The sequence below is a fragment of the Podarcis gaigeae genome (genome assembly GCF_964106915.1).
Source record: "Podarcis gaigeae genome assembly, chromosome: 4".
In the NCBI taxonomy this organism is placed as follows: Eukaryota; Metazoa; Chordata; class Lepidosauria; order Squamata; family Lacertidae; genus Podarcis; species Podarcis gaigeae.
This window is the reverse complement of record NC_139677.1, coordinates 94,272,436-94,299,911: the sequence shown is the minus strand read 5'-3', so window position 1 is coordinate 94,299,911 and position 27,476 is coordinate 94,272,436. Positions and strand designations below refer to the sequence as shown.

The following is a 27,476-nucleotide window of genomic DNA, read 5'->3' as shown; positions in this document are numbered from 1 at the left end:
TTAGCCAAGCTTCTAAATTTACACAGAAACCATTTTATTATGTTTTCAGCTGACAGAGTTTACAGACGGTGGCAGATTCCTGGTGCAAGTCATATTTAAACTGGACATCACTGCATTTTTGTAATCAGTTTTAATAGACTTGCGCAGATGCACAGCATACTTACATGTGCTTAGCTGTTGAGTTACAAAATCATTATCTTGTCAGCCACTGCCTTCTGCTTCTTCACAGTTTATAAGAACCAACACATTCATCTTTGTCTGAGGTTTTCAGTAATAAAACAAACACCAACGCATTCTAAGTGCTTTAATGCAGGATTACATACGCAGCGTGACCAACAGTCTCCATCAGATCGCTATTTGATGAAAGGACAGTGGCAAGAATGGTTGGTGGCTCATTTGAGATAGCAGCTGCCTGGATCGAGAAGCTCCATTTTTTATTTTGAGAAAGTACTTGGGAAACAGTTTAAGACCCAACCCCCCCAAGGGGCACAGAGGTCTTCTCCTAGTTTCCGAGATATATATATATACCCCAAGGCCACCTCGAACCAGCAACTAGCAGCACATATGAAGGAGGAAGAAAGGCCTCAGCAAGACTATCCACAAGTTCTTCTGAGGTTGGCTACAAACAGCTAAATAACTACGAAAATATGCCTACCCATAAGTTTAAGGCATGTACGAAAACATTCTTAGGAGACCTTTTGACTGAAAGTGAAGGTGGGTTTGAAGCACAATGTGTGTGTGTGAGAGAGACGGAAGGGGTGGGAAAATCACCAATGACCTGATGTTGTGCTCCTCTTGGGCTTCCTGCAAGGACTTGGGTGCCCACTGTAACAGCAGGATATGGGATCACTGGGCCGTTTGCCTGATCCAGCAGATTCATCTCATGTTCTTATGAGGCGGGGCTGCCCCCTATGGTTGATGGATGGTCTACCCCAGGGGTCAGGAAACTTTTTCAGTAGGGGCTGGTCCACTGTCCCTCAGACCTTGTGGGGGGGGGGGCAGAATATATTTTGGGGAGAGAAAAAATGAACAAATTCCTATGCCCCACAAATAACCCAGAGATGCATTTTAAATAAAAGCACACATTCTACTCATGTAAAAACACCAGGCAGGTCCCACAAATAACCCAGAGATGCATTCTAAATAAAATGACACATTCTACTCATGTAAAAATATGCTGATTCCCGGACCGTCTGTGGGCCGGGTTTAGAAGGCGATTGGGCCGGATCTGGCTCCCGGGCCTTAGTTTGCCTACCCATGGTCTACCTACCCCACCAAAGGCCCTGAGACCAATGTTACATCAAGACACTCCGATGGGTATTTTTGGGTGCTGCAGGTGGGATACACAAAGGTCTGTCCTTACTTGCCTCTTGTCAATCCTTAGAGTTGCTCTAACTGTGGGAGTCCTCTCTTCTTCTACATTTCATTTATATACTGCTTTATGTTTTACATTTTTTTTAAAAAAAAATTCAAAGCGGTTTACAACACAAAAAACAATCCAGAATAAAATAAATCCATGCTTCAAAGAAAATATTTCAGATCCTTCTCCAAGTGACATTTTGCATTCCCAATATTTATTTATCTACTTCATTTATAGAGCTGCCCCATAGCAAAAGTATTCTAGGAAGCCAGTGTGGTGTAGTGGTTAGACTACCGGACTAGGGCTTGGGAGATTGGGGTACAAATCCCCACTTGGACACGAAGCTGGGTGACCTTGGAGTCAAGTCACGGCCTCTAACAACAGTCAAAGCCAGAAAGACTATTGTACTGATGGGTAATTGAGAAAACCTTATCTGAATTGCAGAAGGTGGAGTTGATATTTCCTCTCTTTGCAGGGGGTGGCGGAGGAAAGTTAGGCATGCCTTTTAAAAACTGAAATAGAGCAAGGGCAGCTTTGTTAAGGAACGTAAAAAATGGGCTACTTCTCCATGAGTTGGCAGAGATGACTCATTCCCCACAGTGCAGCTGCAGGCATCTTGTGACATCTTATCGGTGTTGCCAGGCAGAACTGGCACTGAAGCTGGGTAGACAAGGGGCTCAGGTTACTGCATTTGGTGTGGCTGGGCAGTGGGATTATCCAAGTGAGACAGCGCAGAGCAGTTTGAAGAACAGGAACTGCAGAAAAGACTGCAGACTTTGTGAAGAGTTGCAGGACTTCAAAGCAATGGAACTACAGACTTGACACAGTGAGGACTTTGAAGCAGCGAGCCCTCTCTGGGCTCAGAGAGTGAAGACTACGTGTAACATCTGTAAATAGTGTGGATGTATTGTGGTGTTGGCCTAGTGAAGACAATTCTGCAAAATGGCTGTTTTCCGTGACGAGTTTAACAGCTTGACTGAGATTACGTACACATACACCCAACCAGCTTTTCCCGCCATGGAAACAAAAAGTTGCAGAAAACATCAACCACATTATTTCCTTCATATCAGGCTACTGTTAAGGGCATAAAAGACTCGAAGGGTGGGGAGATTACTAACTGGAGGTGGAGTGAAAGTTTATCAGTTAAGTTTCAGTCTTATTGGTGACTTGAATTTCACTGAGGTAACATTTGTGAGTGTGTCTGGGAATAATTCCTTCTGCCCCCGATGAATCTCCAACTCTCTTTTTCTCCTTCCTTTTTTAATAAAAAAAGAGCAACTTTCTACCATTTGTAGAACCTGAGATCTGAGGTAAAACGTACAGGGATTATTGTTGTTGTAAGAAACTAGCCTGCTCTGCCCTTTCAGTGCTGTCTGTGAATGGCTGTAGTTCAGCATCAAAGGAAAACAAACCCAGCTGTTTGTGGAGAAAAAACACAATAAACTTAGTGCCCGCTTCACCAAGCCACGTGGCAGTAGCTTTTCTGTGGCACTATCATACGTGGGTGTCATAATAGAATCACGGAACTATAGAATTGGGAGGGATCCCGAGGGTCATCTATTCCAACCCCCTGCATTTGTATGTGTGAATGCAGCCCTGCTGTGCCACAATTCGGGTGGGCTGAGGCCCTTCATCAAGTGGCAATGACAGTCTTTAGCCCAGAGGTTGGCAACCCAAGCCCCATGGGCCAGAAGCGGCCCATGAGGGTCGCTTAACCAGTCCATGAGCTGCCCCTGAACCGAGCCGCCCACTTGGTGAGTCTCTGCACACTGCACTAAAGTGGCGCAGTGCGGTGCGGAGACTCTCTTTTGCGGCTCTGGAAATCACTTCTGTGCGTGCCCAGGCGCTAGAAAACATGTCTGCGGCGCTGGAAATTGCTTCTGCGCATGCCCAGATGCCTAAAATCATTTCTGCTCAGGCACGATTTTTGGCGTCTGGGCATGCGCAAAGTGATTTCCGGCGTCGTGCTGCACCAGTCCAGCCCACAGAGGATCTCCGCGGGAGTGATCTGGCCCATGCCTGGTAAGCTTTGCTGACCCCTGCTTTAGCCGGTTAACAATGACAGTAGGTAAATGATAAACCAAATGGGAAGTTCATGGGGGCAGAATTATTTCAAGACGATTTTCACTCTGCGTTTTAAGCGCCCCCAATCATAGTTACAGACTTGAGAACAGACACACTGTGAGCTCAATCACATACTGCCATTACAAGCACCTGCAAATAGCTTCTTCCTTTTCATATTAAATGCCAGAAGCGCTGTGTGTGTGTGTATTCTTATAATTCTCGTTCTAATTCAGGCATGGCACTTAAAAGAAATTTAGAATTAAAGCAATCACACCAGGAAGCAAAAGATCTTGAACAGGTCAACTGGAGTTACAAAAGGGTTTTGTTGTCCGCAGCCTGGCATTTGCAGAAAATTACTGACTATCTGAAATACTGGTTTTGAAAAAGAAGCAGCTAAGAGCACTGTTATTTGGTGAGATGCAATTTAGTTTAAAAGGTGATTGCACTGTGATTATAATTCACCCTAGTTGATTTCTTTTATTGTGTTAAAAACAGCCTATAGTTCATGTTCTCTTTTAAAAGTCCTGCAGATTCGCATGACGGCAGATGTGTACTCTGTCTTCTGGAACCTGAGTCTTTATAACTCTGAAAGCTATTCTTATTCATGCAGCTAGAAACTTGTAATCCTTCAAGAATCATAGAGTTGGAAGGAATCCAGAGCTGGAAGCAGTGGCGTAGCGTGGGGGGTGCAGGGGGGGCCAGCCGCACCGGGCGCAACATCTGGGGGTTAGGGTAAGGGGGCGCAAATCCACGGGTTAGGGGGCACAAATCCACGGGTTAGGGGGCACAAATTACTTGCCTTGCCCCGGGTGCTGACAACCCACACTACGCCACTGGCTGGAAGTCCTACTTCCAGGAACTTCCAGGAATGTGCAGCTGTCCCTTACAGGGATCGAACCTGCAACCTTGACGTTGTCAGCACCATGCTCCAACCAACTGAGCTACCCAGCTATCCCTGCAGGGGGAAATGTAGGCACCAAATGACCCATTTGCCAGGCTACAACTCCAGCTCAAGACGCGGAGCTCCAGGGACAGCAATTCTCTCTTCCTGCTTCCTGCAAACATATTATTGGAAGGTTCCATTTTTAAAGATTAAAGACCCTAGTTTCTAGTCCTGTTACCAGTTGGAACCAATTATTGATACTTAGATGTTAGCAGAGAGTTAGTGCCAAGCTGCAAAGGCGCCGGCTCTTTGTGGGCCAATGGCTGCAAAAGGAGATGTTTTTGGTGAAAGGCGGGTGTTTCAGACGGGGGGACGGATGGCGACAAGAAAAAATCCTCTGTATCCTTTAAAAAATAATGGATACTGTTTGGCTGACTTTGCATGCAGCAGCTGCCCTGCTATTGGTAGATATGATGTTTTCCCACAATGCCCCACGGTCCATCTCTATCCTCACTTGCACAATACCTCTGGAATAACACTGCATCCTGGTGTTGCATTGTTACCAGTGCGGCACTGAAGGAGAACATAGCAAGTGCTAGACTTCTGCGAGCAGGACAATTACCGTTGGCAAGAAAACTTACATCTTTAAAAGGTCACAAAATGAACACAAGCCACTGTTGCAGGCACCGTTCATCTGCGTCGGCCTCCACGCCCATTAATTCCAATTTTCTCCTGTTCCGGAATTTGTGCTTTCTCCCCCTCCTGTTCTCCCTGCCCACTGCCCATTTTATTATTCCTCTTGTGGAGGAAAAAAAATATATGCCAAACACTTCGGTTCAGATTTAGCAGGCTCAGGAACAGCTGCTACAATTGTTCTCTCTTGGTTTTGGTGCTGTGAAATCGCGTCCAAGGCAAGACTCAAGACAGAAGTGTTCATGGCTTTCAGGGACAGAATACCATTGAGTAACACCAGTTATAGAATCATGAACTTTGAAGGGACCTCGAGGGCCATCTAGCCCAACCCCCTGGAATGCAGGAATCTTGACATACGGTCCATCCAATTTGAAACCACACCAGAACCTGCTTAGCTTTGCAGATGTTGCAAAGGGGAGAGGCTGTTGCTTTCATACCCTGCTTATGGGCTTCTTGATAGCATCTGATTGGCTACAATTATAAAAGCAGAATGCTGGATAGGTGGAACTTTAATCTGACTAAACAGGGCTCTCATTATGGAACAAAGCCTTGATAGCAAACTTTTGAATGAATGGCCAGCGATACTAAGCACTATTCAAAAGGGGCTCTTGCGTCAGGTATAAAAGCTCCATGCGATTTTCCCATGCATGCTTCCTCCTATTAAATCCAAGCACCATGATACTTTGGGTACTGCCTTGCGCTCGGTAAAATAATTAACATTTAAAAATAAAACTGTAGTCCCTGAGGTTAAAATTTCATCGTCGTAGCTGATACTCTGCAGAATGTATCCTGACATGAGGACAGCCTTGCAAAGGAATCATCAAAACTTCGCAAGACCTGGTACCGAATGATATTTGAGTGTGAGAATTGAGGGCAAATCTGAAGGGGAAAGGGGACCGTTGCAGCAGAATAGCAAGCGATCGCCTGTATTTGCTGCAGTTGCAATAGATGCTGTTTCCGCTCAGAACCAGCCAAGTTCCTTTTTCAACAGAACTTGTTAGCAGTGGTTGCAAAAGCGGCGTTAAGAAAGGGCAATGTAATGCATTTACCTCCATTACTTTCCCCAACGTAAGATATCTGTGCACAGTTTCCCCTAATGAATATGCCAGGTTTTGGTTAGAGAATTGCATCTCAAAATCTGGAGAAGTTCAATTTAAAAATAAAATAAAATTAAAAATACTTGTTATTTGTGAGACAAGGGAGTCCGTTCCACTACTGAACACCTCAGACTGTCAGAAAGTTATGCCTGAGGTTTAGTCGGAATCTCCTTGAAGCCACTGGTTTGTGTCCTACCGTCTGGAGCAGGAGAAAACAACCTTGCTCCAGCTTTCATGTGACAGCGCTTGAGATATCTGAAGATGGTTACCGTATCTCCTCTCTTTTCCAGGCTAAACAAACCCAGCTCCCTCAGCTGTTCCTCATAAGGCTTGGTTTCCAGACCCTTGGTCATCTTGGTTGCCTTCTTCTGCTTGTCGTCTGAAAACTCTTGAAACAGCCTCCAACTCAGCGATTGATTTGTGGTTGAGAGGGAGGAGAAATTTGTTTTGGTTCACATTTCAATGGAGAGCTACCAAGATTTCACTCTAGCCCAATGGTTGCTATTAATTTGATTTGAACTGATTTGATAATGATTTGATTTTAGAATGTTGTATTACTTTACTGTTGTTAGCCGCTCTGAGCCCGGCTTCGGCTGGGGAGGGCAGTATATAAATAAAATTATATTATTATTATTCTTCCTGAATCAAAGACAGCTATCCTTTTAAATCTGAAATTCTCTTGAGTTTTGTGGTGCAGTGCTCCAACCAACCAACGTGTATAAGAATACCAATATCAGGAGAAAATGTGCATTTAAAAATGCGTCAATTAAAATAAGGTACAAAATGCATTCTGTTAGGGGCAAATGCTTGCAGAAATGCGTATATAAGGCAAAATTGCATACAAGAATGTGTATATCAGGAAAAATATGATTGATTTCTGTGTGGCCTTTTTTTTTTTAAAAAAAAAAAGCCACAAACTGATGTGGAATTGTGGGGAACTGAGCTTAGGAATTGGGGGGGGGGGAGAGATGCGAAAGAAAGTGAAATCGACAGATTTGGCCACATCCCTAGTTGTAAGGTCTCTCAGCAACTGCTATTGTGGGGTTTACTGGAGTTCTGTTCCAAGCACCAACACTGGGAAGGGCGCGGGGGTTATGCCAGAGCTGTGGGGCATTTGGGGGGATTTGGGGCATCTGCAGTCCCCGCTGCAAAATGTTTCCCCAAAGTTGTGGCATGCACTTAAACTAAGAGAGGGAAGACAACAGGATGGAACCATCTTGCGCCGACCTCAACATGTCAGTGCATTTGTTTGGGAACGCAAATGGCCCCTGTTGTGTCATTTCCGGCTCAGGTATGTGTGCGTTTTTCTCCGAAAAGAAACGAAGAAAGGAAAAATGGCACCAAGGAGAGATGGGTGCTTGCTCACCCCCTCCATCTATAAGCTGAGGAATCTATAAGCTTGAAAACCTACTGATATCCGAGGTGCTAGAAATGGGAGCATCTTAAGGATCAGAGTCTCTTTAAGACCAAAAGAGAGAGAGAGAGTGAGAGGAACATCAAATGTTTTGAGTCTGCATGGCTTCCTGCGGCCACCGGTAATTATCTATAATGAAGGAATCGTAGTCAGGGCTGTAGATGAGGGATTTGACAAAGGCTTCTTTGTCTTCCGGTTCTGGGTACCAGGAGGCCAAGTTGTGTTTGTAGGCATAGTCGACAACCTAAAAGCAAAAGAAAGACGAGAAGGAATAGAGTGGCTTCCTCCTATCTGGTGCCTTCAAGATAAAAGGTAAAGGGACCCCTGACCATTAGGTCCAGTTGTGGCCGACTCTGGGGTTGCGGCGCTCATCTCGCTTTATTGGCTGAGGGAGCCGGCGTACAGCTTCCGGGTTATGTGGCCAGCATGACTAAGCCACTTCTGGCGAACCAGAACAGCGAACGGAAAAGCAGTTTACCTTCCTGCCGGAGTGGTACCTATTTATCTACTTGCACTTTGACGTGCTCTCAAACTGCTAGGTTGGCAGGAGCAGGGACCGAGCAATGGGAATAGTAAATAGTAATATATGCGGAGGTAGAATCAATAACCCATGCTCTTACATATAGCTCTTTTTAATGTGCTATATCTAAGATTTTTATTGAACCCTTTTAATGAAAATTCCCAGGACAATCGGATGGCATTCTATGCTTCTCTAACTCCTTTCAGATCAGAAGGCACCCACCTCTCCCAGGGTGGCTAAACATTCTTCGGCAGCATGTAAAACTCAACAGGGACTGGTTTTAGTAAACTTCTTGTTATGTTCTTTGTGCCTGGTGTTTTATTGTAGCCTGGTAAATTTGTATACCGCCCTATAGTACAATACAGTTGTTAGCAATTTTATTGTTATGTTTTCTCTTTTGGTGTTATTCTATATATTTTTGTGTGCTTATCACTGACTGTGATAGCGAGTTTGATTGATTTTAACCCATATCCACATTTATGCAACTAGACTGCTGTTCCCAAGGAGCTACGCCCACAAATGCTCTGCAGGGAAGCGAGAGGATCTCGTCAAGCCCTAAACTGATCCCCTCTTCCGTGTCTGTAGGGAGTTGGTGGTGCTTAAACTATGCTGTTTATGCTTGTCAGGTAAGCCTGCACCTTAGTATTTAAGCACCATTTTGCAAGTCAGAGGGACCGGTTTTGTTTTCAAGAGGAAGGCCTCCGATGTACCATTTCAACCTCGCCAAAACGAAAAAGGCCACGGAACTTACTTTGACAGCGATTTTTAAGGAGACATCTCGAATGGAGCTCAGAGGCGGATACAACCTTCCTTCTGCAAGATTCTCCTCAGTGACCTCTTCTGCAATTGACTAACAAGGGGAGGAAAGGAGAGAGAGAGTCGTGTGGATTTTCAGCAAGATAAACGTGAAGGCCTTCTGAATGTGAGCTCTTCACTGGTAGTCTTCACTGAGACTATTATCCTACCTAGGCAGCCTTCGCCAGCTGCCTAGGTAAGATAATAGAAAATTCCCTGCCTACTGATGTCAAGCAGGTGCCTGATAAAGACATTTTTGTTTAGGCAAGCCTATGCAGACATGTAGAAGGTTGCTGTACATTTCAATGTGGTTTTCAGCTCCTTGCTGATTTTATCTCTTGAATGTTTTGCAAAATCACTTCGAGGTTTGTTTGTTCGTTTGCAATCTTGTCGGCATTTATCTGTCTCAAGGGACAATGGAGTGTGCCTCCGGGGGTGAAGCCAGACTGCTGTGTTAGCAGCACTTACCGTATTTTTCACTCTATAGGACGCACCAGACCATAGGAGGGGGAGAACAGGGGAAAAAAATTCTCCCCCTCTCTGCTCAGCGCCCCTTCAGCGAAGCGGCAGGAGAAACGGAGCCGCTTCCATTTCTTCTCCCGCTTCACTGAAGGGGCGCTCTGCAGAGAGGGAAAACTGTGCAGGGCCTCTCCAGGCTTCAGGCGGCTATCCCGCTGCGCTCTGAAGGCTTGCGGATAGCTGCCTGAAGCCCCCTGAGCGCTCCGGGGGCTTCAGGCTTCTCCGTTTTAGCCATGGGGCTGGGCGCGGGGGAAGCCCGAGCTTCTCCCGACCCCACCCCCAGAACAGGTTGGGGAGCAGCGGTCCCTTCTCCCTCCCGGGGAAAAGCCCTCAAGAGCTGCACAAAGCTTGTGTGCTGCTCTTGGGGGCTTTTCCTGCCTGCCTCCCCCCTGCATTCGCTCCATATTACGCACAGACTTTCCCTCTTTTAAGAGGGAAAAAGTGCGTCCTATGGAGTGGATAATACGGTAAGTGGCCTCTCCGGGGCACAAGCCTGGGCAGTGTGGATGGAGGTTCTGGGCTGCCCAGATGACAAGATCCCCCTCTCGGCCTCACTGATGTGGTCCAAAGGAAAGCAGAGCAATACATTGCCGGAAGGAGGCCTACAAGGCGCCGTCCAACCATCTTAGGGACTTCAGATTTGTGTAGAGTTTCCTCCTTAGCCTTTTCTTCTCCCGAAGGCAGTGTATAAATTTTATAAAAGAAAAATAAACTAAACAGCTTCCCTCACAGATAAACCTGGGTCTGCTCCTGCGCCTTGTGAGGAAGGGGACTCGGGGGTGGGGGTGGGAGTAGGCCTGAAAACGGAAGGTGTATGTGCCCTGGGAAGGAGTTCTGAAAGGACAAGGCAGAAAGGGGTAGTGGGCGCAGTCCTGAGAAATTCGCTGCCGCAATGGTGTCAGAAGGAAAGGAAATTCCCAAACCTCTGCTGTGGCGAGAAAGATATCGTCGGAGATATGCCGGACTCCACAGGCGATCACTCCCAGAGCAACTCCCGGGAAAACATAGGCGTTGTTCCCTTGGCCTGGGAAGAAGGTCTGTCCATTTGGCAGGGTCACTTTGGAGAATGGGCTCCCGCTCGCAAATATGCCTCGGCCCTGTAAAGAGAGCGAGAAAGGCACCTTGAGAGACTTGCGAGAACGCCAGGCAGCTTGGGCGGAACTGGAAACCGAAAGGAAGCTTGCAGCCTTCATAGCAGTGGCCTTGGTTTCTTCAATCACTGGCAGAGGAAGGGGGGCAGGTGCCCTTTCCATCGGTGGTAGAGCGTGTGCCACCCTCCCTTGAACCCACTCTGCATTTCAGGGGGTTGGACTACATTGTAGGAATGGAGCACACTCCTGCCCGCGGGAAGCCTCAGCTGTCTGCACGCATGAACTTGGGGTGCGAAGCACACTCCCCCCCACAGATAAAGCCACAGCTGTCTGAACATCTTGCCCTCTGTCTAACCTTTTGCGGTCTCAGTAGTCTGCCGCGTCCTGTCTGTGACCTTTGTCTCCTTCATCATACATTGTGCAAGGGGGAAATGGTGCAGTGGAAACAGGTGCCAAAATAACTTTGTATCACCCCATGATCTCGGAACTGGAAGATGTGTAAAGGTCACAGCCCCAAATGGATCTGCCTGGGTTTGCATATTGTGTCAATAAAAGGAGCCTCCACAGAGCTGGCTGGCAGCTTGCTCCTGCACAGCTCACCTGCATTATCAACTGCTGCCTCATGTCCTTCACTTCACTACGTGACCCTCGTGGTTCCTTCCAACTCTACAATTCTATGATTCTGATTCCATGAACTGCTGGGCAGGCCAGAACTCTAGGCAGGGGCTGGAGATAAGAACATTTTGACTGCCGACTGGAGGAAACTGCACCGAGAGACCAAGAGCCATGACTGACTGCTGCTTTTGCTGAAGCGATGAGAGGGGCAACTTGACACACCCTTGGGCTGTAATGTTCTGCACCCCCTCTGCTGCAGACTTCCAAGTGTATAAAGGTAAAGGGTAAAGGGACCCCTGACCATTAGGTCCAGTCGTGGCCGACTCTGGGGTTGCGGCGCTCATCTCGCTTTATTGGCCAAGGGAGCCGGCGTACAGCTTCCGGGTTATGAGGCCAGCATGACTCAGCCGCTTCTGGCGAACCAAAGCAGCGCACAGAAACACCGCTTACCTTCCCACTGGAGCGGTACCTATTTATCTACTTGCACTTTGATGTGCTTTTGAACTGCTAGGTTGGCAAGAGCTGGGACCCCGTCATGGGGATTCAAACTGCCGACCTTCTGATGGGCAAGTCCTAGGCTCTGTGATTTAACCCACAGCACCATCTGCATCCCCTCCAAGTGTATACATTTTCTAATAAACCATATATCTTAAAGACAGTAGCTAGTAGCTTCCGCTGTGTCTCAATTTTCCCAACGGAAGCACAACCTTGGGGAAGCGCCTGGAATTCTGTAATTTCATTCAGCGGCTCAGCAGAGAATGGGGTGGCAAGGTAGTAATATTTTTAAAGCAGCTGTCTTTAACTGTTTGCTTGTTTTTAAAACCAGTAACCTTAATGTGCCGTTATATATCTTTGCAAGCCATTTAGAGGTTTCCTTGCAGTCAAATGGTACACAATTATTAAATTTAATCAATTAATCAAAAAATGAAATGAAAGCAGGAGGAAGGCGAATCTTATACCTCGGTCAAGCGGTAACACTGTTCCGCAGTGCATTCTGCTTTGCTTGTAGGGTTGCTCAGGGCGAAAACAATCGGCCTCTTGTTGAAAGACCCCATGTCCTTCAGAATCTGATCAGAGAAAGCACCAGCAATAGCAGCCACACCTGCGACAGGTAAAGAAAAAACAACAACAAAAGCATCAGCAAATGGTTTATCTCTTAAGGCTGCAGTCTAAAAACCACTGCTTAAAAGCAGAAATATAAAAAACAAAAGCCAGCGTTCCAAAGCAATTGGGAGCCTAACAGTTACCAATGATGGCTGTTGGTTTTACTGCCTTCACCACTTCCTCCAGGGTCTTCACATTGGGATGGTCATGAGCAAACATCTCCTTCTCATGGTTCAAGTGACTTCTGCCCTGGGAGTCAAACAAAGCAAAAGTAAAAGGTGATAGACTTGAAGCAGTCGTCTTTTCCCTAGCACCAGAGATCTGCTAAGATTATGCCACCTGGGCACCAATAACTTATGACTTGTTCTTGGTGGGTGTCCCACAAATGCTGGAGAAGCTCCTTTCCCCTGGAGACTCCCCAAAGTCCAAGTCTGAGTGCTATCTGAAGTTGGTGCAAGACGGTAATTTCAGACCCTCCAAGTGTCTCTATCTTCCAGGGACGTCCCTGATTTACAGACACTGTCCCAGTTTCTGATTTGATCCTGGAATGTCCCACTAATATAACTAATATATACCTATGTTCAGAGGCCTTGGGGAACTGGGCTCTGTTTTCAAAAGGAACAGTGGATGAGAATGGGACAGGATTCCATGAGTCCTGTGAACTAACCATTGCAAACTGCTTTACAGACAAGTATTATACAGCAGCATGCTGGACTGTCAAGTTATATTGGCATACATGTGTTTGTGGCCATGGGTGCTAGCCAATAGGAGCTCTTCACAATAGGCTTCTTTCATTTCTGCACTGAACCATCCCAAACATTTGCAAAGCTGCTCTCCACCCCCCCCCGCCTGCCCCCAGAGTTGCCCCAGGATGGGGAGCATAGACCTGTTGTTAATACCTTTACAATGAGTCCCTTGGAGTCCACCATCCAGATTTTTTTGATAGCTTCTCCCCTTGAAATTCCTTCCTTCTCCAGGGCCATCACAATCAGGTGAGCTATGCCCATCGCCGCCTGAAAACACAGGCAGAAAAGACAACCAGTTACGGGCCCAACTCAAAGTGCTGGTGTTGACCTCTAAAGCCTCAGGACCGCAATACCTCAAGGATGACCTCTCCCCATATAAACAGACCCAGACTCTGTGATCATCTTCATGTGCCTCCTCCACAAGAGGTCTGGAGGGTGGCGATATAAGAACGGGGCCTTTTCTGCAGTGGCTCCCCTTTTGTGGAATGCTCTCCCCAGGGAGGTCTGCCTGGCGCCTTCATTACATATCTTTGGATGGCAAGCAAAAACGTTCCTCTTTAACCAGGCCTTGGGCTGATTAATATTATACAGCCTTTTAATTGTGGGTTTTTTTGGGGGGGGTGTATTATTTCTGTTTTAACTATTTATTTGTGCTTATATCTTGTGAACCGATCTGAGATCTTTTGATGAAAGGCGATATATAAATCTAATCAACCACCACCACCAATCATTTCCTCCATTAGGAGAAATTGCCTATCAGTTAGAGTTGTTTGATAGTGACCACAGGCAGACTTGGGAGGTGGTGGGCTCTTTTTTGCTGGAGACTCCTAAGCAGATGATGGGTGATCATCCATTTTTGCACTGTAGAACCTGCATTCACAAAGGGGTTGAATTAGAGGACCTTTGTGGTCATTTCCAACTGTGCAATTCTGTAATTCTAATTCATTCCCTCAATGGGAAAAAAAACCCAGAAAGAAAAATCACCTGGGAAGGGAGGTGATTCTGGTTTCTGGCTGGTTTTTGTGTGTTATTTTTTTGTTAATTAAAATAATCTGAAGCACTGTTTACTTCATTCTCTAGACACAAAGCAGAAGCCTGTGAAATATGGGTAGCCGTGGGTCATGTCTCATTCTCTACGAAACACTGCGGGATCTTTAGGGACTTGGCACAAATGTAGGCTCACATCCCAAGCCATAAACACAAGGGTCGTTCTGGGCCGTCTCCCTCACAGCTGTGTAATCTCTTTCTGCAAAGCTACCATGTGAGGAGAGCGGCAAAGCTCAAAACTACCCCCGCCTCCTGAGGCTTACGATGACTTCACTGCTTTCAGATTTCTGTCCAGCTATTTAAAAAGAGCAAAAGGAAAGAGCAAAAGGAAAACGGTGAGTAACAGGGATCCTACCTCTCCAGCTCCTTGAAAGACAAATTTGTGGTCAGAAAGCTTGTTCTTTGTGATCCTCAAAGCTGCAAGGATTCCGGCTACTGCAACAGAGGCAGTTCCTGGGAAAAGAAAACAACCCCAAACCCCATAGAGTCACATGCAGTTGCTTGCATATACTTAATGGGCTTAGGATTTTATTTATGTTAAGTGATGAATTAATATGTTTAATTCCATAAGGTGAAGATTTAAGGATGTGAATGTTTAAGTTAAATTTCATAAAAATTGGGATTTAGAAAACCGTTAAAAGGACATGCAATGAAATTCAACCAAGGGAAAGCGAGGAAGTCATTTAACAAAGTTAATAACTGGAATTTTCAATAAGGCTATGATTTATGTTTGTTTGTCTTGTGTGTTTGTTTGTTTGTTTGTTTGTTTGTTTAACATATTGTGAAAACTAATAATTTTTTTTTTGGGGGGGGGGAAATAAATACAGTCACAGGCAGTTTCTGGAAATGTCCCTGGGAACACAGAGATAACAAGACAGACAATCTTTCCTGGGGCTTCAAAACCAGCAGCAGAGGCAACTGTTTCCTGTCCATGAGATCCGTTGGACAGCTTAAAAACAGGGCTTTTTCAGTGGTGGCATCAAAATTATGGAACTCCCTGCCGATTTGAAATGGTTAACAAATATGTTTCTGTCCCTAGCAGCTTTTGAAACATGGCGCAAGTTCTGCAAGGTGTTTGCTTTGAAGTGTATTTTGCTGCCTGTCTTAAATGTGTTGATTGTTATAATGCCTGATTTTGTATTTTGGTAGTATTTGGTGCTGTTGTTGGACGCAACTCCCATCATCCCTCACCACTGGTCCTGCTAGCTAGGGATGATGGGAGTTGTAGTCCAACAACAGCTGGGGACCCGTGTTTGAGAGACACGAGGTGGCTTGTGCATTGCTCAGGTTCGTTCTGAAATGGAAGATGGGCAGCACTGAATATGGATGAAAAACAAAGGAACGCAAGAAGCCCAAATGCTTGTCGTCTTGTCTTGTATCTCCAGAAAACCCATGAGCAGAAAACTGAGCACATTAGCAGTCTTTCAGATCACAGTCTTAGGATACATTTATCCAGCTAGGTTTAAAAATTAACACAGATTTCCCTTTAATTTCCTTCACCTGCCTCCCTTCCATGCCTGTCTCAATTAGGCACAGAGAAAACTATAATGAATAGTTCAGAAGGGGAGAGATTTCAACATTATCTTGGGCAAGCATGTAATCTAAACAACATTTAAAACCCAGCAGGTGCTGCTGCTCTGCTTTTAAGTGTTAGGAAACGCCACATCAAAGGGGAAAATACAGACAGTTATTTGAAGAGTAATCACAGCAGGTTCCTTGCCCGCAGTGTGAACACAGCTTTACAATTTGCTATGGCATTCATGAAATCCAGTGAGATGAATGTTGGCTCAGCTGTCAATCCGCCTCCTTCCGCACACTTCAGGTGAGCTATTCTGTTTTTCCTTTTGAAGAAGTTGCACAGGTAGGATTCTAGGCTTAGTCCTTTATTGGTTCCCCCCACCCATCACCTTTTTACCCTTGCGGTGTGTATTTTTAGGACTCACTTTATAGTTATTTAGTATTTAGCGCAGACACTGAAAATCGCAGGGATCTCCATGGGACTGATCTGGCCCAGGCAAGATAAACCTTACTGACCCCTGCCCTGTGAGGTAGGTTAGGGGGAAAGACAGTGACTGGCCCAAGGTCACCCAGTGGGCAATTTCCTGTGTTCTGGGTGTTGACCTATCAGATCTCTGCCTGAAACGCACACAGTTGTTTTCCTCCCTGGTTCAAACGAAACCTTCCTACAGATGTAATCAAACCACTGTTTCTTAGAAGGCTGCTTGCAAGACCTCGGTTGATGTCTTTGCTGCTTCCTATAATCACTTTAAAAGGCCTTTATGCAATAATCCATTCTTGCACTATTGAAAGATTAAAGGGGATCTATTTATCTATCTATCTTTTGACCAAAGTGTGGGAGGCAGTGGAAGACAGGAGTGCCTGGCGTTCTCTGGTCCATGAGGTCAGGAAGAGTCGGACACGTCTAAACGACTAAACAACAGCAATCTATCATCTATCTATCTATCATCTATCTATCTCTATCTCTATCATCTCTATCTCTATCTCTATCATCTCTATCTCTATCTCTATCTATCTCTCTATCATCTATCTATCTATCTATCTATCTATCTATCTATCTATCTATCTATCTATCATCTATCATCTATCTATCTATCTATCTATCTATCTATCTATCTATCTATCTATCTATCTATCATCTATCTATCTATCTATCTATCTATCATCTATCTATCTATCTATCTATCTATCTATCTATCTATCATCTATCATCTAGCTAGCTAGCTATCTTATACAGTGGTACCCCTGGTTGCGGACACGATCCATTCCAGGGTATCGTTTGCACCCTGAAAAGTCCGCAACCAGAGCAGCGATAGAGCGCTTCTGCGCATGTGTGAACTGCACAGAATGCTTCTGTGCGTGCGGCGAAACCCGGAAGTAAACACTTCCGGGTTTGCCGCGTTCTTAACCCAAAAAAACGCAACATGAAGCGTTCGCAAGAAGAGGTATGACTGTATATGAATGTTCATCATCTCAAACTGCTCTGCACTCCTCTTTCCACTAGGTGGAGCTACGGATTAATAGTTGGCTTGTACAGCTAACTAACTAAGTGGACACTGCCAAATAAACTCAGGGTGTTTATTTTTTAAAAAATGCTCTCATAAAGATAGAAGAAGTGGGGCGAGTGGGTTGAGGAATCGATGTTGCTGTATGACTCAGCCTGTTCTGTGATGTGGTTTTAAGAAGCCTATATCCCTGCAAGACAGGGTGTGTCGTTACTCATAATCCTATCCAATTCCAGATAGGATGAAAAGGTTGCAAGGCTTTGGTGCAACGACAAGAACCAGTAATAGGGGTTTTTTTCCTCCTCAAAATGTGTTTCTAATCCTCCATCGCCTCCACATGTTTGTTCTCTCGCTCTCCAATTACTCAAAAGACAACAAAATTAATGCACCCTGGGCACAGAAGAATAATTTATCTTTGGGATTACAGTTTGCTGAACTTGAAGGGTTTTTTTTTTTTTAAAAAAAAGTGTTCACAGCTGCTTTGCACAAACCGTTGGCTAATCAATGTTTGTTTAATCCCAAAGGCACTCTTAAAAAAATTAATCTTGCCGCAGATTGCTGAAGGGATTCTTTTGTAAACTGGTCTCTTTGCTTTCCGCAAACTTGCAAGTTTCTACTTCAAACAGAATTCCTTAATTAACAAAGGGAAGCTAGACTGGCTAAGGGCCCAGGGCCTCACCATGTTTACTTGCAAGTAAGTGGCTTTAATTTCAATGGGGCTTATTTGAAAGAATGTGTGTTTAGGATTCCAGCTGTAAATCTCCTCTGGAAAGGGAGAGGAAGGCTGGAATCAAAGCTTTAATTGTCTCTTGGGAGTCTCCCCCCATTTCAGTTAATGCACCATTGTTCACAAGTTATGCTTATTCTGCTTTAAATGTCACCACACTCCCCCTCTAGCTAGTATGGGACAAGACATTCCCCCATCTTCCCAGCCTGGATTCTGGCCATACTGCTCTGAGACTAGGCTGGTATTTGGTCCTTCCAGACTGGTGTTTTTTGTTTTGCTTTTGGCAGGTGTAGACAGCATCTTAAAAAGCAGAGACATCACCTTGCCAACAAAGGTCCGTATAGTTAAAGCTATGGTTTTCCCAGTAGTGATGTATGGAAGTGAGAGCTGGACCATAAAGAAGGCTGATCACCGAAGAATTGATGCCTTTGAATTCTGGTGCTGGAGGAGACTCTTGAGAGTCCCATGGACTGCAAGAAGATCAAACCTCTCCATTCTGAAGGAAATCAGCCCTGAGTGCTCACTGGAAGGACAGATCCTGAAGCTGAGGCTCCAATACTTTGGCTACCTCATGAGAAGAGAAGACTCCCTGGAAAAGGCCCTGATGTTGGGAAAGATGGAGGGCACAAGGAGAAGGGGACAACAGAGGACGAGATGGTTGGACAGTGTTATCGAAGCTACCAGCATGAGTCTGACCAAACTGCGGGAGGCAGTGGAAGACAGGAGTGCCTGGCGTGCTCTGGTCCATGGGGTCACAAAGAGTTGGACACGACTAAATGACTAAGAGTGGGGTTTGTGGAAGAAAACTGCATCAGTGAAAGGAATAAGACGTGTATGTATGTGTGGAAGTGTAATCCAGAATTCAGCTGACCCCACAAAGCTGCAATGTGACTGTAACTTTGCATTCCTCAGTAGCCCAATACAAGCATATTTAAAGCCCCCAGCCCCCCAACAGCAGGAAAGAGGCTCAAAAACACTTATCTGTCCAGAACTTAAAAAGGAAAAGATCAACAAGGCGTTGCAAAAAGCTGAACAAGCCCCAGAGAAACCCAGTTGATGGTAGTTCCATGTCGCCCAGAACCTTACCATCTGTTACTGACATCACAGTAGCAGCCAAGAAGAAATGAGTCTTCTTACTGCCAGATAGTTGTACTAATGGGTGTCATCCGCTGCCAACAACACTTCTGAATGCCCCTGTGGACTTTTTCCTCAAGTCTGGGATGAGCTAGTTCAGCACATCCACATCTAAGACGCCACGCAGCTTCTGTGCTCATCCTTTGACCAATTTCCTCAACAGCGGAGAGCAGCTGCATGCGAAACCCCACACAGCATGGTACCAAGTCCTGTGTCTCATCAGCTCTGCATCTCTTACCTTGAATGTCATCATTGAACGTGCAATATCTGTCGCGGTATTTGTTGAGAAGGCGGAATGCATTGGCGTTGGCAAAGTCTTCAAACTGAATGAGGCAGTTCATCCCATACCTGCAGGTTTCAAAAGAAAGACCAAGATTAACTGAGCTGGAGCCTGGTGTCAGCGCAAGTCTTTCCAGCAAGAAATGGAAGATCCATCTTCGCCTAGCATTATAGAATATTCTAATTTTGCACACGGCTGGTCGACCATTTAAAACATTTTTAAAAAAACCATTAAAAGATCCTGACAATAGGTTGCATTCAGCGAAGTCCTACTCAGAGTAGAACTACTGAAATGAACCTACGTGAGTCATGGCCTTTAACTTCGACAGGTCTACTCTGAGTAGGACTAGTGTTGAATGTCAAACAGGTGCTCAGTTTAAGATGTGGTCCAACACAAGGCAGGCTCCGTTGGCTTGGAACCATCAAATTCGGTGTAAAAAATCCCATTCAAAACCAATTCCTTTGCCATCTATATTTTAGAAGCACAAAACAGATGACTCAAGAGGCAAATTTTTGAGTTTGGCATTTGTGTGCTTGTGGGCTCCAAGGAGGGCAGGAATCAATAATGTCTTCTCAAATGTAAATGAATAAACAGAGATAGATATATGGCCAGCAGGTCATTAGTATGTTCAATGACTACATGCTCCTCTAAATGACATATTTATTGAGCATTCATGGTGAATTTTCTTGCACAAAGCTTACATGGAAGTTAGGCATGTACCTGGTCTTTATTAAGCATTAGTTGTGATTTATTTGCACTGGGGTTATAGGACCTCAATGCAAATAAATCACAATTAATGCTTAATGCTTGCTTGCGGGGTGCTTATATGTCATCCTGTTAGTGATTTGTTCATTTTACACTTTCCAAAGCACCTCCCTTTCAGTTTCCAAATTCTAGAAAGCCAAGTTTCTCCTTTAAAGTGGATTTGTGTTTTGCACTGGTGTATCAGGCCCCTTAGGGACGCGGGTGGCGCTGTGGGTAAAACCTCAGTGCCTAGGACTTGCTGATCGTAAGGTCGGCGGTTCGAATCCCCGTGGCGGGGTGAGCTCCCGTCGTTCGGTCCCAGCTCCTGCCCACCTAGCAGTTTGAAAGCACCCCTAAGTGCAAGTAGATAAATAGGTACCGCTTTATAGCGGGAAGGTAAACGACGTTCTGGTGCTGGCTCGCCAGTTGCAGCTTCGTCACGCTGGCCACGTGGCCCGGAAGTGTCTTCGGACGGCTCCGGCTCCCGGCCTCTTGAGCAAGATGAGCGCGCAACCCTAGAGTCGGTCATGACTGGCCCATACGGGCAGGGATACCTTTACCTTTATCAGGCCCCTTTAACCCACTTTAACTCTGCAAACCTACACCTTTGGTGTGCGCTTGAATCCCTCGCGAAGAACGGTGACAGTCGGGAGGCATCCCAAGTGACAAAAAAGAAAAGAGAGAGAACTAAACCCTGCAGCGTATGAATAATAATAATCACAATACTGCTGCCTTTGGGACCTCAAGCATTGCAGGGAAGTGTTGGCACAGCTCTCCCTGAGAAATCCGGCGTGAACAAGTGGGACACACCGAGGGCTTGAAATCAGAAACTGAAACCAGACAAATCATGTTTCGCTTCTAGCCAGGCCACTGAGAGCCCCATTCATTGCAGCTTTTAAAAAGACTCCAGCCTTTGTCAGCCTCTCTCAGACGGGGCCTTTTTTTGTCCACGATATTTGTGGACAATTTCCCCTGCTACGGTGCTAAAAAGTGCCTGTCAGCAGGAAGGTCCAATGATGGCCTCTCTTTATTGATCCAGACAAGTAACTCCCTCCTTTGAAGGGGGGGGGGGAAGCACTCAACTCCTACAAAGGCCCCTCATCCTATTCATTCTACAGGCAGGTACTCGTTTTCCACTTGTAAAGCACGCCATAAAAGCTCCTTTCTTTTTTTAAAAATAGAAACGTATCTCCACTTAAATGCTACTATCTCATACACCCCCCAACATTTTGGGAGGAAAATTTGGGGCACCCCCCATCCCATCGCTTGCCCCCTCCTTGCCGCCAAACCCTTTCTTGCCCGCCCGCTTACTGCCGCAACTCATTCCTTGGCCCCCCCTTCCCCTCTCCTATTTCTGTTTTCTGTCTTCCACCTCCTGCTCCGCAGCTTCATGAGAGGCTACGTGGAATGGAGTGTCCTGGGGATGGTTGCCCCAGCCTGCACAACATTGGGAGACACTGTTGCTGTCCAGAGCGGCCCAGGGAAGGTTGCCCCGACCTCTGCAGCATCGCGACCAGTTTCCTCCTCCTCCTCCAAACAATGCAGACGTACTTCCGGAAGTTCCGTGGCTCAAGGAGGAAGAGGAGAGTGGTGACGTACGGGGTCAAGGTAAGTTTTCCTTCTGTTTTTTTGGTGCCATGCTCTGGAGTCAGCCTATGATGTAAGTCATGGGCCCCGCCTGCCAGCCTGCTCCCTAAAATATCACTGGTTTGCTCATTTCTATTCCTGCCAACCTAGCAGTTCGAAAGCACATCAAAGTGCAAGTAGATAAATAGGTACCGCTCCGGCGGGAAGGTAAACGGCGTTTCCGTGCACTGCTCTGGTTTGCCAGAAGCGGCTGAGTCATGCTGGCCACATGACCCGGAAGCTGTATGCTGGCTCCCTCGGCCAATAAAGCAAGATGAGCGCCGCAACCCCAGAGTTGTCCGCGACTGGACCTAATGGTCAGGGGTCCCTTTACCTTTATATATAGGGTGCCTACATTCAGCATGGACTGGTTGCACAGTAACATGTGCAAATGGCTTTAGATACCTATTAGGTTCATAAATTACCATGTAGTATATATTCAACACAAAAAACAGCAACAATTTGTGGTTGACAAAGGACAGCTGGACATACAAATGGCCCCATTACCTTCAGTAGCTTAGGGCCTCATCAAACCTAAATCCAGCCCTGATAGGGGGGTATGCTATTTTTGATCTGCTGTCCCACAGAACCTTGCTGAACTGATTGGTTCTCAGCTGGAAGCATGTGACCCGCAAGAGGCCGTATCCTTATCCCAAAGTAGACCACAAAAAGGGCTCCAGCGTCTTGTTTTCTTTTAAGGAAGAGGTGGAGAGGAGAAGAAGGAGAAGAGAGCCACAGGAATGCAGAAGAGCTCTTCTGGATCAGCTCAAAGGTCCATCTAATGCAACACAGAAGCCAATGTGTTGCATTGAGAGCCAGCGTGGTGTAGTGGTTAAGAGCGGTAGTCTCGTAATCTGGTGAACCGGGTTTGATTCCCTGCTCTTCCACATGCAGCTGCTGGGTGACCTTGGGCCAGTCACACTTCTTTGAAGTCTCTCAGCCCCACTCACCTCACAGAGTGTTTGTTGTGGGGGAGGAAGGGAAAGGAGAATGTTAGCCGCTTTGAGACTCCTTAAAGGGAGTGAAAGGCGGGATATCAAATCCAAACTCTTCTTCTTCTTCTTCTTCTTCTTCTTCTTCTTCTTCTTCTTCTTCTTCTTCTTCTTCTTCAATAAAGATGCCAAAGGAAAACCCACAAGTAGGACCTGAGGAGACCCACCCCATACCCACTTTAAAAGACCCAGGGCACCCGTGAACAGTGCCCTGGCCTGAGTCCTGTGGGTCAATCTCTGAAACTGCTGGCTCATCCGGAAGAAAACAATGTTGTGCCACACGGAAGCTTCCAAAGCAGAACTAAAACCATGAATGCTTAAAAGAAATATTGGCCTTCTGGCAGCTTCTTGCAAGTTTAACACGGATGACCCACTTACAGGCTCTGCCCTCGCAAACTCTTCGCAACGCGGACCCTGACGTTTATGAGTGTTCAGCATCAAAATTCCTGCTGAAATACTCACTTGGAGAAAAGGAGAGAAGCTTTCCCCAAATTTAGGCTCTCTTCCCTTGAGCTAGTAAAAGAAGATGGCCAGCCCAGGGTTTGCCCTGATGGGTTTAGCAGAGAGAATGAGTAACACAACAAGCATTGAGTGCTTGCAGTGGGGAAATAGCATGCATTCTTGGTTAGCGGATGATGCAAAAATCAGAAAGGGCGAAAACTGCACGATTAGGAAAACGAAAGGTCACCTTAGACTCATCGGGCTGAAGAAATCGTTCTATGAAAACGTGCGCTAACATCACATGAAGTCCACTTACTGCTGGACTGCAAACTGCAAGGGAAAGTTCACATGACTCAATGTTTTCTCACAGCTGGGAAAGGTGGCATGGATGGAGGCATAAGTGCAGAAGCAGAGTCTTGGAATAATTGGTCCCAATTACCTTTTGGAACCCTCCCGGGTTGCAGAGGAAGGCAAGATTAAGGGGCTGAATTTTGGTTAGAGAGCAGACTTCTCCCTAGAGATGTTTGCACTGGGAGATGTTTGTAGGTAAGAAAAACAACGGAGTAGCTTATTGCAGGAAGTAGGTATGTGGTTAGAAAATATTATAACCCCCATGCAAGCCTTGTGACATGCAAATCAAGACAAATACTCAGTAAACAGGTCAACTAGAGAGTCCCCACTTAAAGTGGTTGGATCTGACAGTGGGCACCCAAGACTGAAAAAGTGTAACAATTTTTGGTATTTCTTATGAAAACCTGTTTTCATATCCCTTCTTTCTATTCCAAGTCACCCAAGGCTACTCATATGAGAGGTAGTGCAGAATAAACAAAAAGGGATAAGAAAATCAACACAATATAAAAATATTAAGAAATCTCTTGGGGGGATTTGGAGGTTGCATAAGCTTTATGCAAACCCTGAAATTTAGAATCTCCTCCAAACTGATAGCAAATCCTAGTTTGATGTATCAATTACTCGTTTTTTGGGGGGGGGGCGGGTACAGAACACAGGGCTTGTGGTACAAAACGAGTACAAAACTTTGGCATCAGCTTGGAGAAGGCCCCAAATTCCAGGGTTGGCGTTTAATAAAGCTGGTTGCCTTTGGCCTCACAATCCTGTTAGCAAGAACAGGTACTCTTCCCGCCCTTGAGCTTTACCACGTCACCACGTATCAGGAATCGGCACTCAGCTGGAGCAAAGGGCACAGCCTCTCAGCAGGGCTCTGCAAACAAATGAATACTTGGCGGAAAATTCCCAGGCGCACTGCACCAACCCACTTCTCGTGAGTGCTTTCAGATGACCTGTGCATTCAGAATCCATTGTGATTTGCCTGCTGGCTATTTAGTGAGCGTCTGTCCTGATTTTTTTGTGGGGAGGTTAGACAATGTCGGGTGTCAAGAACACGTTATCCCACACTTCCTGATGAGGAATTTCGCCTTTCCTCGTTGCAGAAAGGACTCGGGGAGGAAGCGGGTTTGTTGTGCAGGAGCTCAAAATCTACTTTAATTTGTCAATTTGCCAGCTAAAGGCTATTGAAGCCTCCTACTGCCATTGAGATGCTGCTGGATTCCAACTCAACGACTCAGGTCCCAAATACTTGAAAGACCACTTCTATCTGCTGGAAATGTAAAGAGAATGAAGGTACATTCTTTCACCTTTGGTGGACATGCCCAAGGATTAAGGCTTTCTGGGAAATGATTTATAATGAAATGAAAAAGGTACTTAAATATACCTTTTTGAAGAAACCAGAGGCCTTTCTCCTGGGTATGGTTGGCCAATTGGTTTCAAAGAAGGATAGAACATTTTTTATGTATGCTACAACAGCAGCAAGAATACTCATCGCAAAGTATTGGAAGACAGAAGATTTACCCACCGTGGAAGAATGGCAGATGAAGGTTATAGACTATATGGGACTGGCAGAAATGACCGGCAGAATCCGAGACCAGGGGAAAGAGACGGCGGAAGAAGATTGGAAGAAATTTAAGGACTATCTTAAGAAACATTGTAAGATTATTGAATGTTAGAACGATGTTGATTTAGAAATTAAGGGGTTTTTAGCTGTAATGATTATGTAATTAAGAAAAGAAAGATCAAAAATCAAACAGAAATTAGGGGAAGGATTTGCTGAATTGATTTAATTAGAGATTGGAATACAGAAAGGGGAGGTATGAGGAGGTCGGGAAAGTAAGTTTTATGAATATAAGGGATTGAAATTATACTTGTTATTGTATGTTTTTTGTATGTATATCTTATTGCTTTTTCTGTTTTTTTTGTTTTTTCTATTTTATATAATTTTTTGAAAACTTTAATAAATATCTTTTTTTTTAAAAAGAAAGACCACTTCTATCTCTACAGACCCACCTCAGGTTCTAAGATCAGCAAAGGGGGCCTTCTTGGTAGTTCCTTCTCCCTTAGAAGCTTAGGAGAGTTGGTGGTGGACCAGAAGAGGGCGCTCTCTCTGCAGCAGCCCTTAAATTTGTGAAATTCTCTCTCCATAGAGTTGCACCTGGGACCTTCTGGCCAATGGTGAAGATGCACCTCTTTGCTCTTGGTGCTTGCAAGTTGCTTTAAATGGTTTTTAAGGTGGCACTGTGGGTTAAACCACAGAGCCTAGGACTTGCCGATCAGAAGGTCGGCGGTTTGAATCCCCACAATGGGGTGAGCTCCGTTGCTCGGTCCCTGCTCCTGCCAACCTAGCAGTTGGCATGTCAAAGTGCAAGTAGATAAATAGGTACTGCTCCGGCGGGAAGGTAAACGGCGTTTCCGTGCGCTGCTCTGGTTCACCAGAAGGGGTTTAGTCATGCTGGGCCCACGACCCAGTAAAGCTCCCTCGGCCAGTAAAGCAAGATGAGCGCCACAACCCCGGAGTCTGTCATCACTGGACCCTTTACCTTTAACAGTATGGCCAATGGTCAGAGATGATGGTGAACTCCAACAACATCCTGGGTGGGGAACGACATGGGTCCCCCAACCCTAGGAGCTTTGGGTCAGGGATACTGGCTGAACGAAGCATCTCTCAGCAATGTTTCCTGCTGCTCTCTCCTCCTCCTCCTCCAGCAAAGTTGCGCCGGTCGTCCCGAGTGTCTGCCTTCTCGGGATTTGCGGCCTGCTGTCAAAACAGGGGAGGAGGGCTGATGAAAGGGAGCGAGCGTCTCCTTTTCGCAGTCAGCCTGGCAAAATGGGTGTGCGGCGTGAAAGGAAATAGGAGAAGGCTGTTGACAGTTTAATGAGACTTCAGCGACAGCGCTCCTGAGAGTGTGGGAGCGCATCTGAGCCGCTCGCTCAGACACCCATCATGCCAACACAAAGCAGGAGCTTTGAGGCTGGACCAGAATCCAGCATTTCCCCGATACCTGGAGACCGACGACTGACACGGCTGCGGCACAGTATTGCAGAGAGGGAAGAGGCAAAGGGGAGGAGGAGATGGGAAGTACCATCCTACATGTTCTTCACTTGGAAACAAACGCCACCGAGTTCGGTGGAGCCTGCAATTCTGCACAGGGTTTTTCAGCTTAGCCGGTGCAATCCTTTGCATGCCTACTCAGAAGTAAGTCCCATTCTGTTCAGTGGGACTTATTTCCAGCTCAGTGTGGATAGGCCTCAAATGAGGTCAAGAGAAATCAGCATGAGGTCATATTTGTTTTAAGCGTTTCACTGGTGAATTTTGGTATCAGGTTCAATTTCTCTAGAGGCAGCTGGGGATTGGTGGATCTGTCAATTTCATTTCCTCTCTAGTTTCTTGTTTTTCCACCCTTATGTTTACTTACTGCGATCGCCCCCTTGAACCCCTCATGAAAACTCGTTGGCATCTTAGTGTGAATTTCTCCTGACATATTTTGTGTGCAATGTCCACTAATATAATTCTCTGAATGCTTTTTTCATTGATATATGCTTTTTTATTCACACTGTGTGTGTGTGTATGTGTGTGTGTGCATTTTGCTACACGCGACTTAACTCAAGAAGTGCATTGCAAAATTCAGAGAAGTGTGAATTTCGAAGGATGGCTGTTCACACACATCATTTCTGAAAGTGCAAAATTAGATAGGTTCACCTGCAAATGTGAACTGAATTGGATTACTCCCCAGGAGTGCTAGCTCGGCCATCCCCCCCCCCATCTGCCTCTGGAATTTCTGCCTTTTGCCCTTTCTGCTGGAATGGTGAGAATGACAACCTCGCAGAGATGATAAGCTTGCCGTTTAATTGGCAGGTGCATCAAACAAAACTTTCATTTCTTAATTGGAAACCAATTTAATTGCGGAGGGAGAAAAATAAAACCGGTGATGCTGTAAGATAAGGAAACACTTTTAATTTTTTTAAACACAGTTTGGATCTAGGCTAGCTCTGAAGGAGAAGAAAATGTTAAAGATGTTCTTTCTCTTAAACAGAGTGGTAGTTTTTGTTTATCAAATTGAAGCATTTTGATAAATATGCAAATGTATGCATACTTAACTGATTATTAAAAGGCAGGTGATTTAACTAAAAATCATTTTAACCCTTGCTTAATTATCTTCCCAGTCTTTTCAGAGGGCATTGGAACTGTTTTAGCACCAACAAAAAATGGGAT

The 27,476-nt window shown here is 45.6% G+C and overlaps 1 protein-coding gene across 3 annotated transcripts in view; it reads right to left on the bottom strand.

Annotated features, from left to right (window-relative positions):
* Nucleotides 1–17: 17 nt before the first annotated feature.
* ME3 (malic enzyme 3) overlaps nucleotides 18–27,476 on the bottom strand; it is a 98,730-nt gene continuing 71,271 nt past the window's right edge. The window contains exons 8-17 of one of the 3 annotated variants that reach the window (XM_083736801.1): nucleotides 19,071–19,180; nucleotides 14,304–14,401; nucleotides 13,055–13,168; nucleotides 12,299–12,404; nucleotides 12,011–12,153; nucleotides 10,269–10,442; nucleotides 8,783–8,881; nucleotides 4,259–7,755; nucleotides 1,156–4,084; nucleotides 18–1,087 (exon numbers count right to left, since the gene is read on the bottom strand). In XM_083736801.1, the coding sequence (XP_083592927.1) occupies nucleotides 7,594–7,755; nucleotides 8,783–8,881; nucleotides 10,269–10,442; nucleotides 12,011–12,153; nucleotides 12,299–12,404; nucleotides 13,055–13,168; nucleotides 14,304–14,401; nucleotides 19,071–19,180 (1,006 nt within the window). In that variant the 3' untranslated portion in view covers nucleotides 18–1,087; nucleotides 1,156–4,084; nucleotides 4,259–7,593. Of the gene's footprint in view, nucleotides 4,085–4,258; nucleotides 7,756–8,782; nucleotides 8,882–10,268; nucleotides 10,443–12,010; nucleotides 12,154–12,298; nucleotides 12,405–13,054; nucleotides 13,169–14,303; nucleotides 14,402–19,070; nucleotides 19,181–27,476 lie in introns of all 3 variants that reach the window. The other 2 variants (XM_083736802.1, XM_083736800.1) reach the window with 2 other exon arrangements.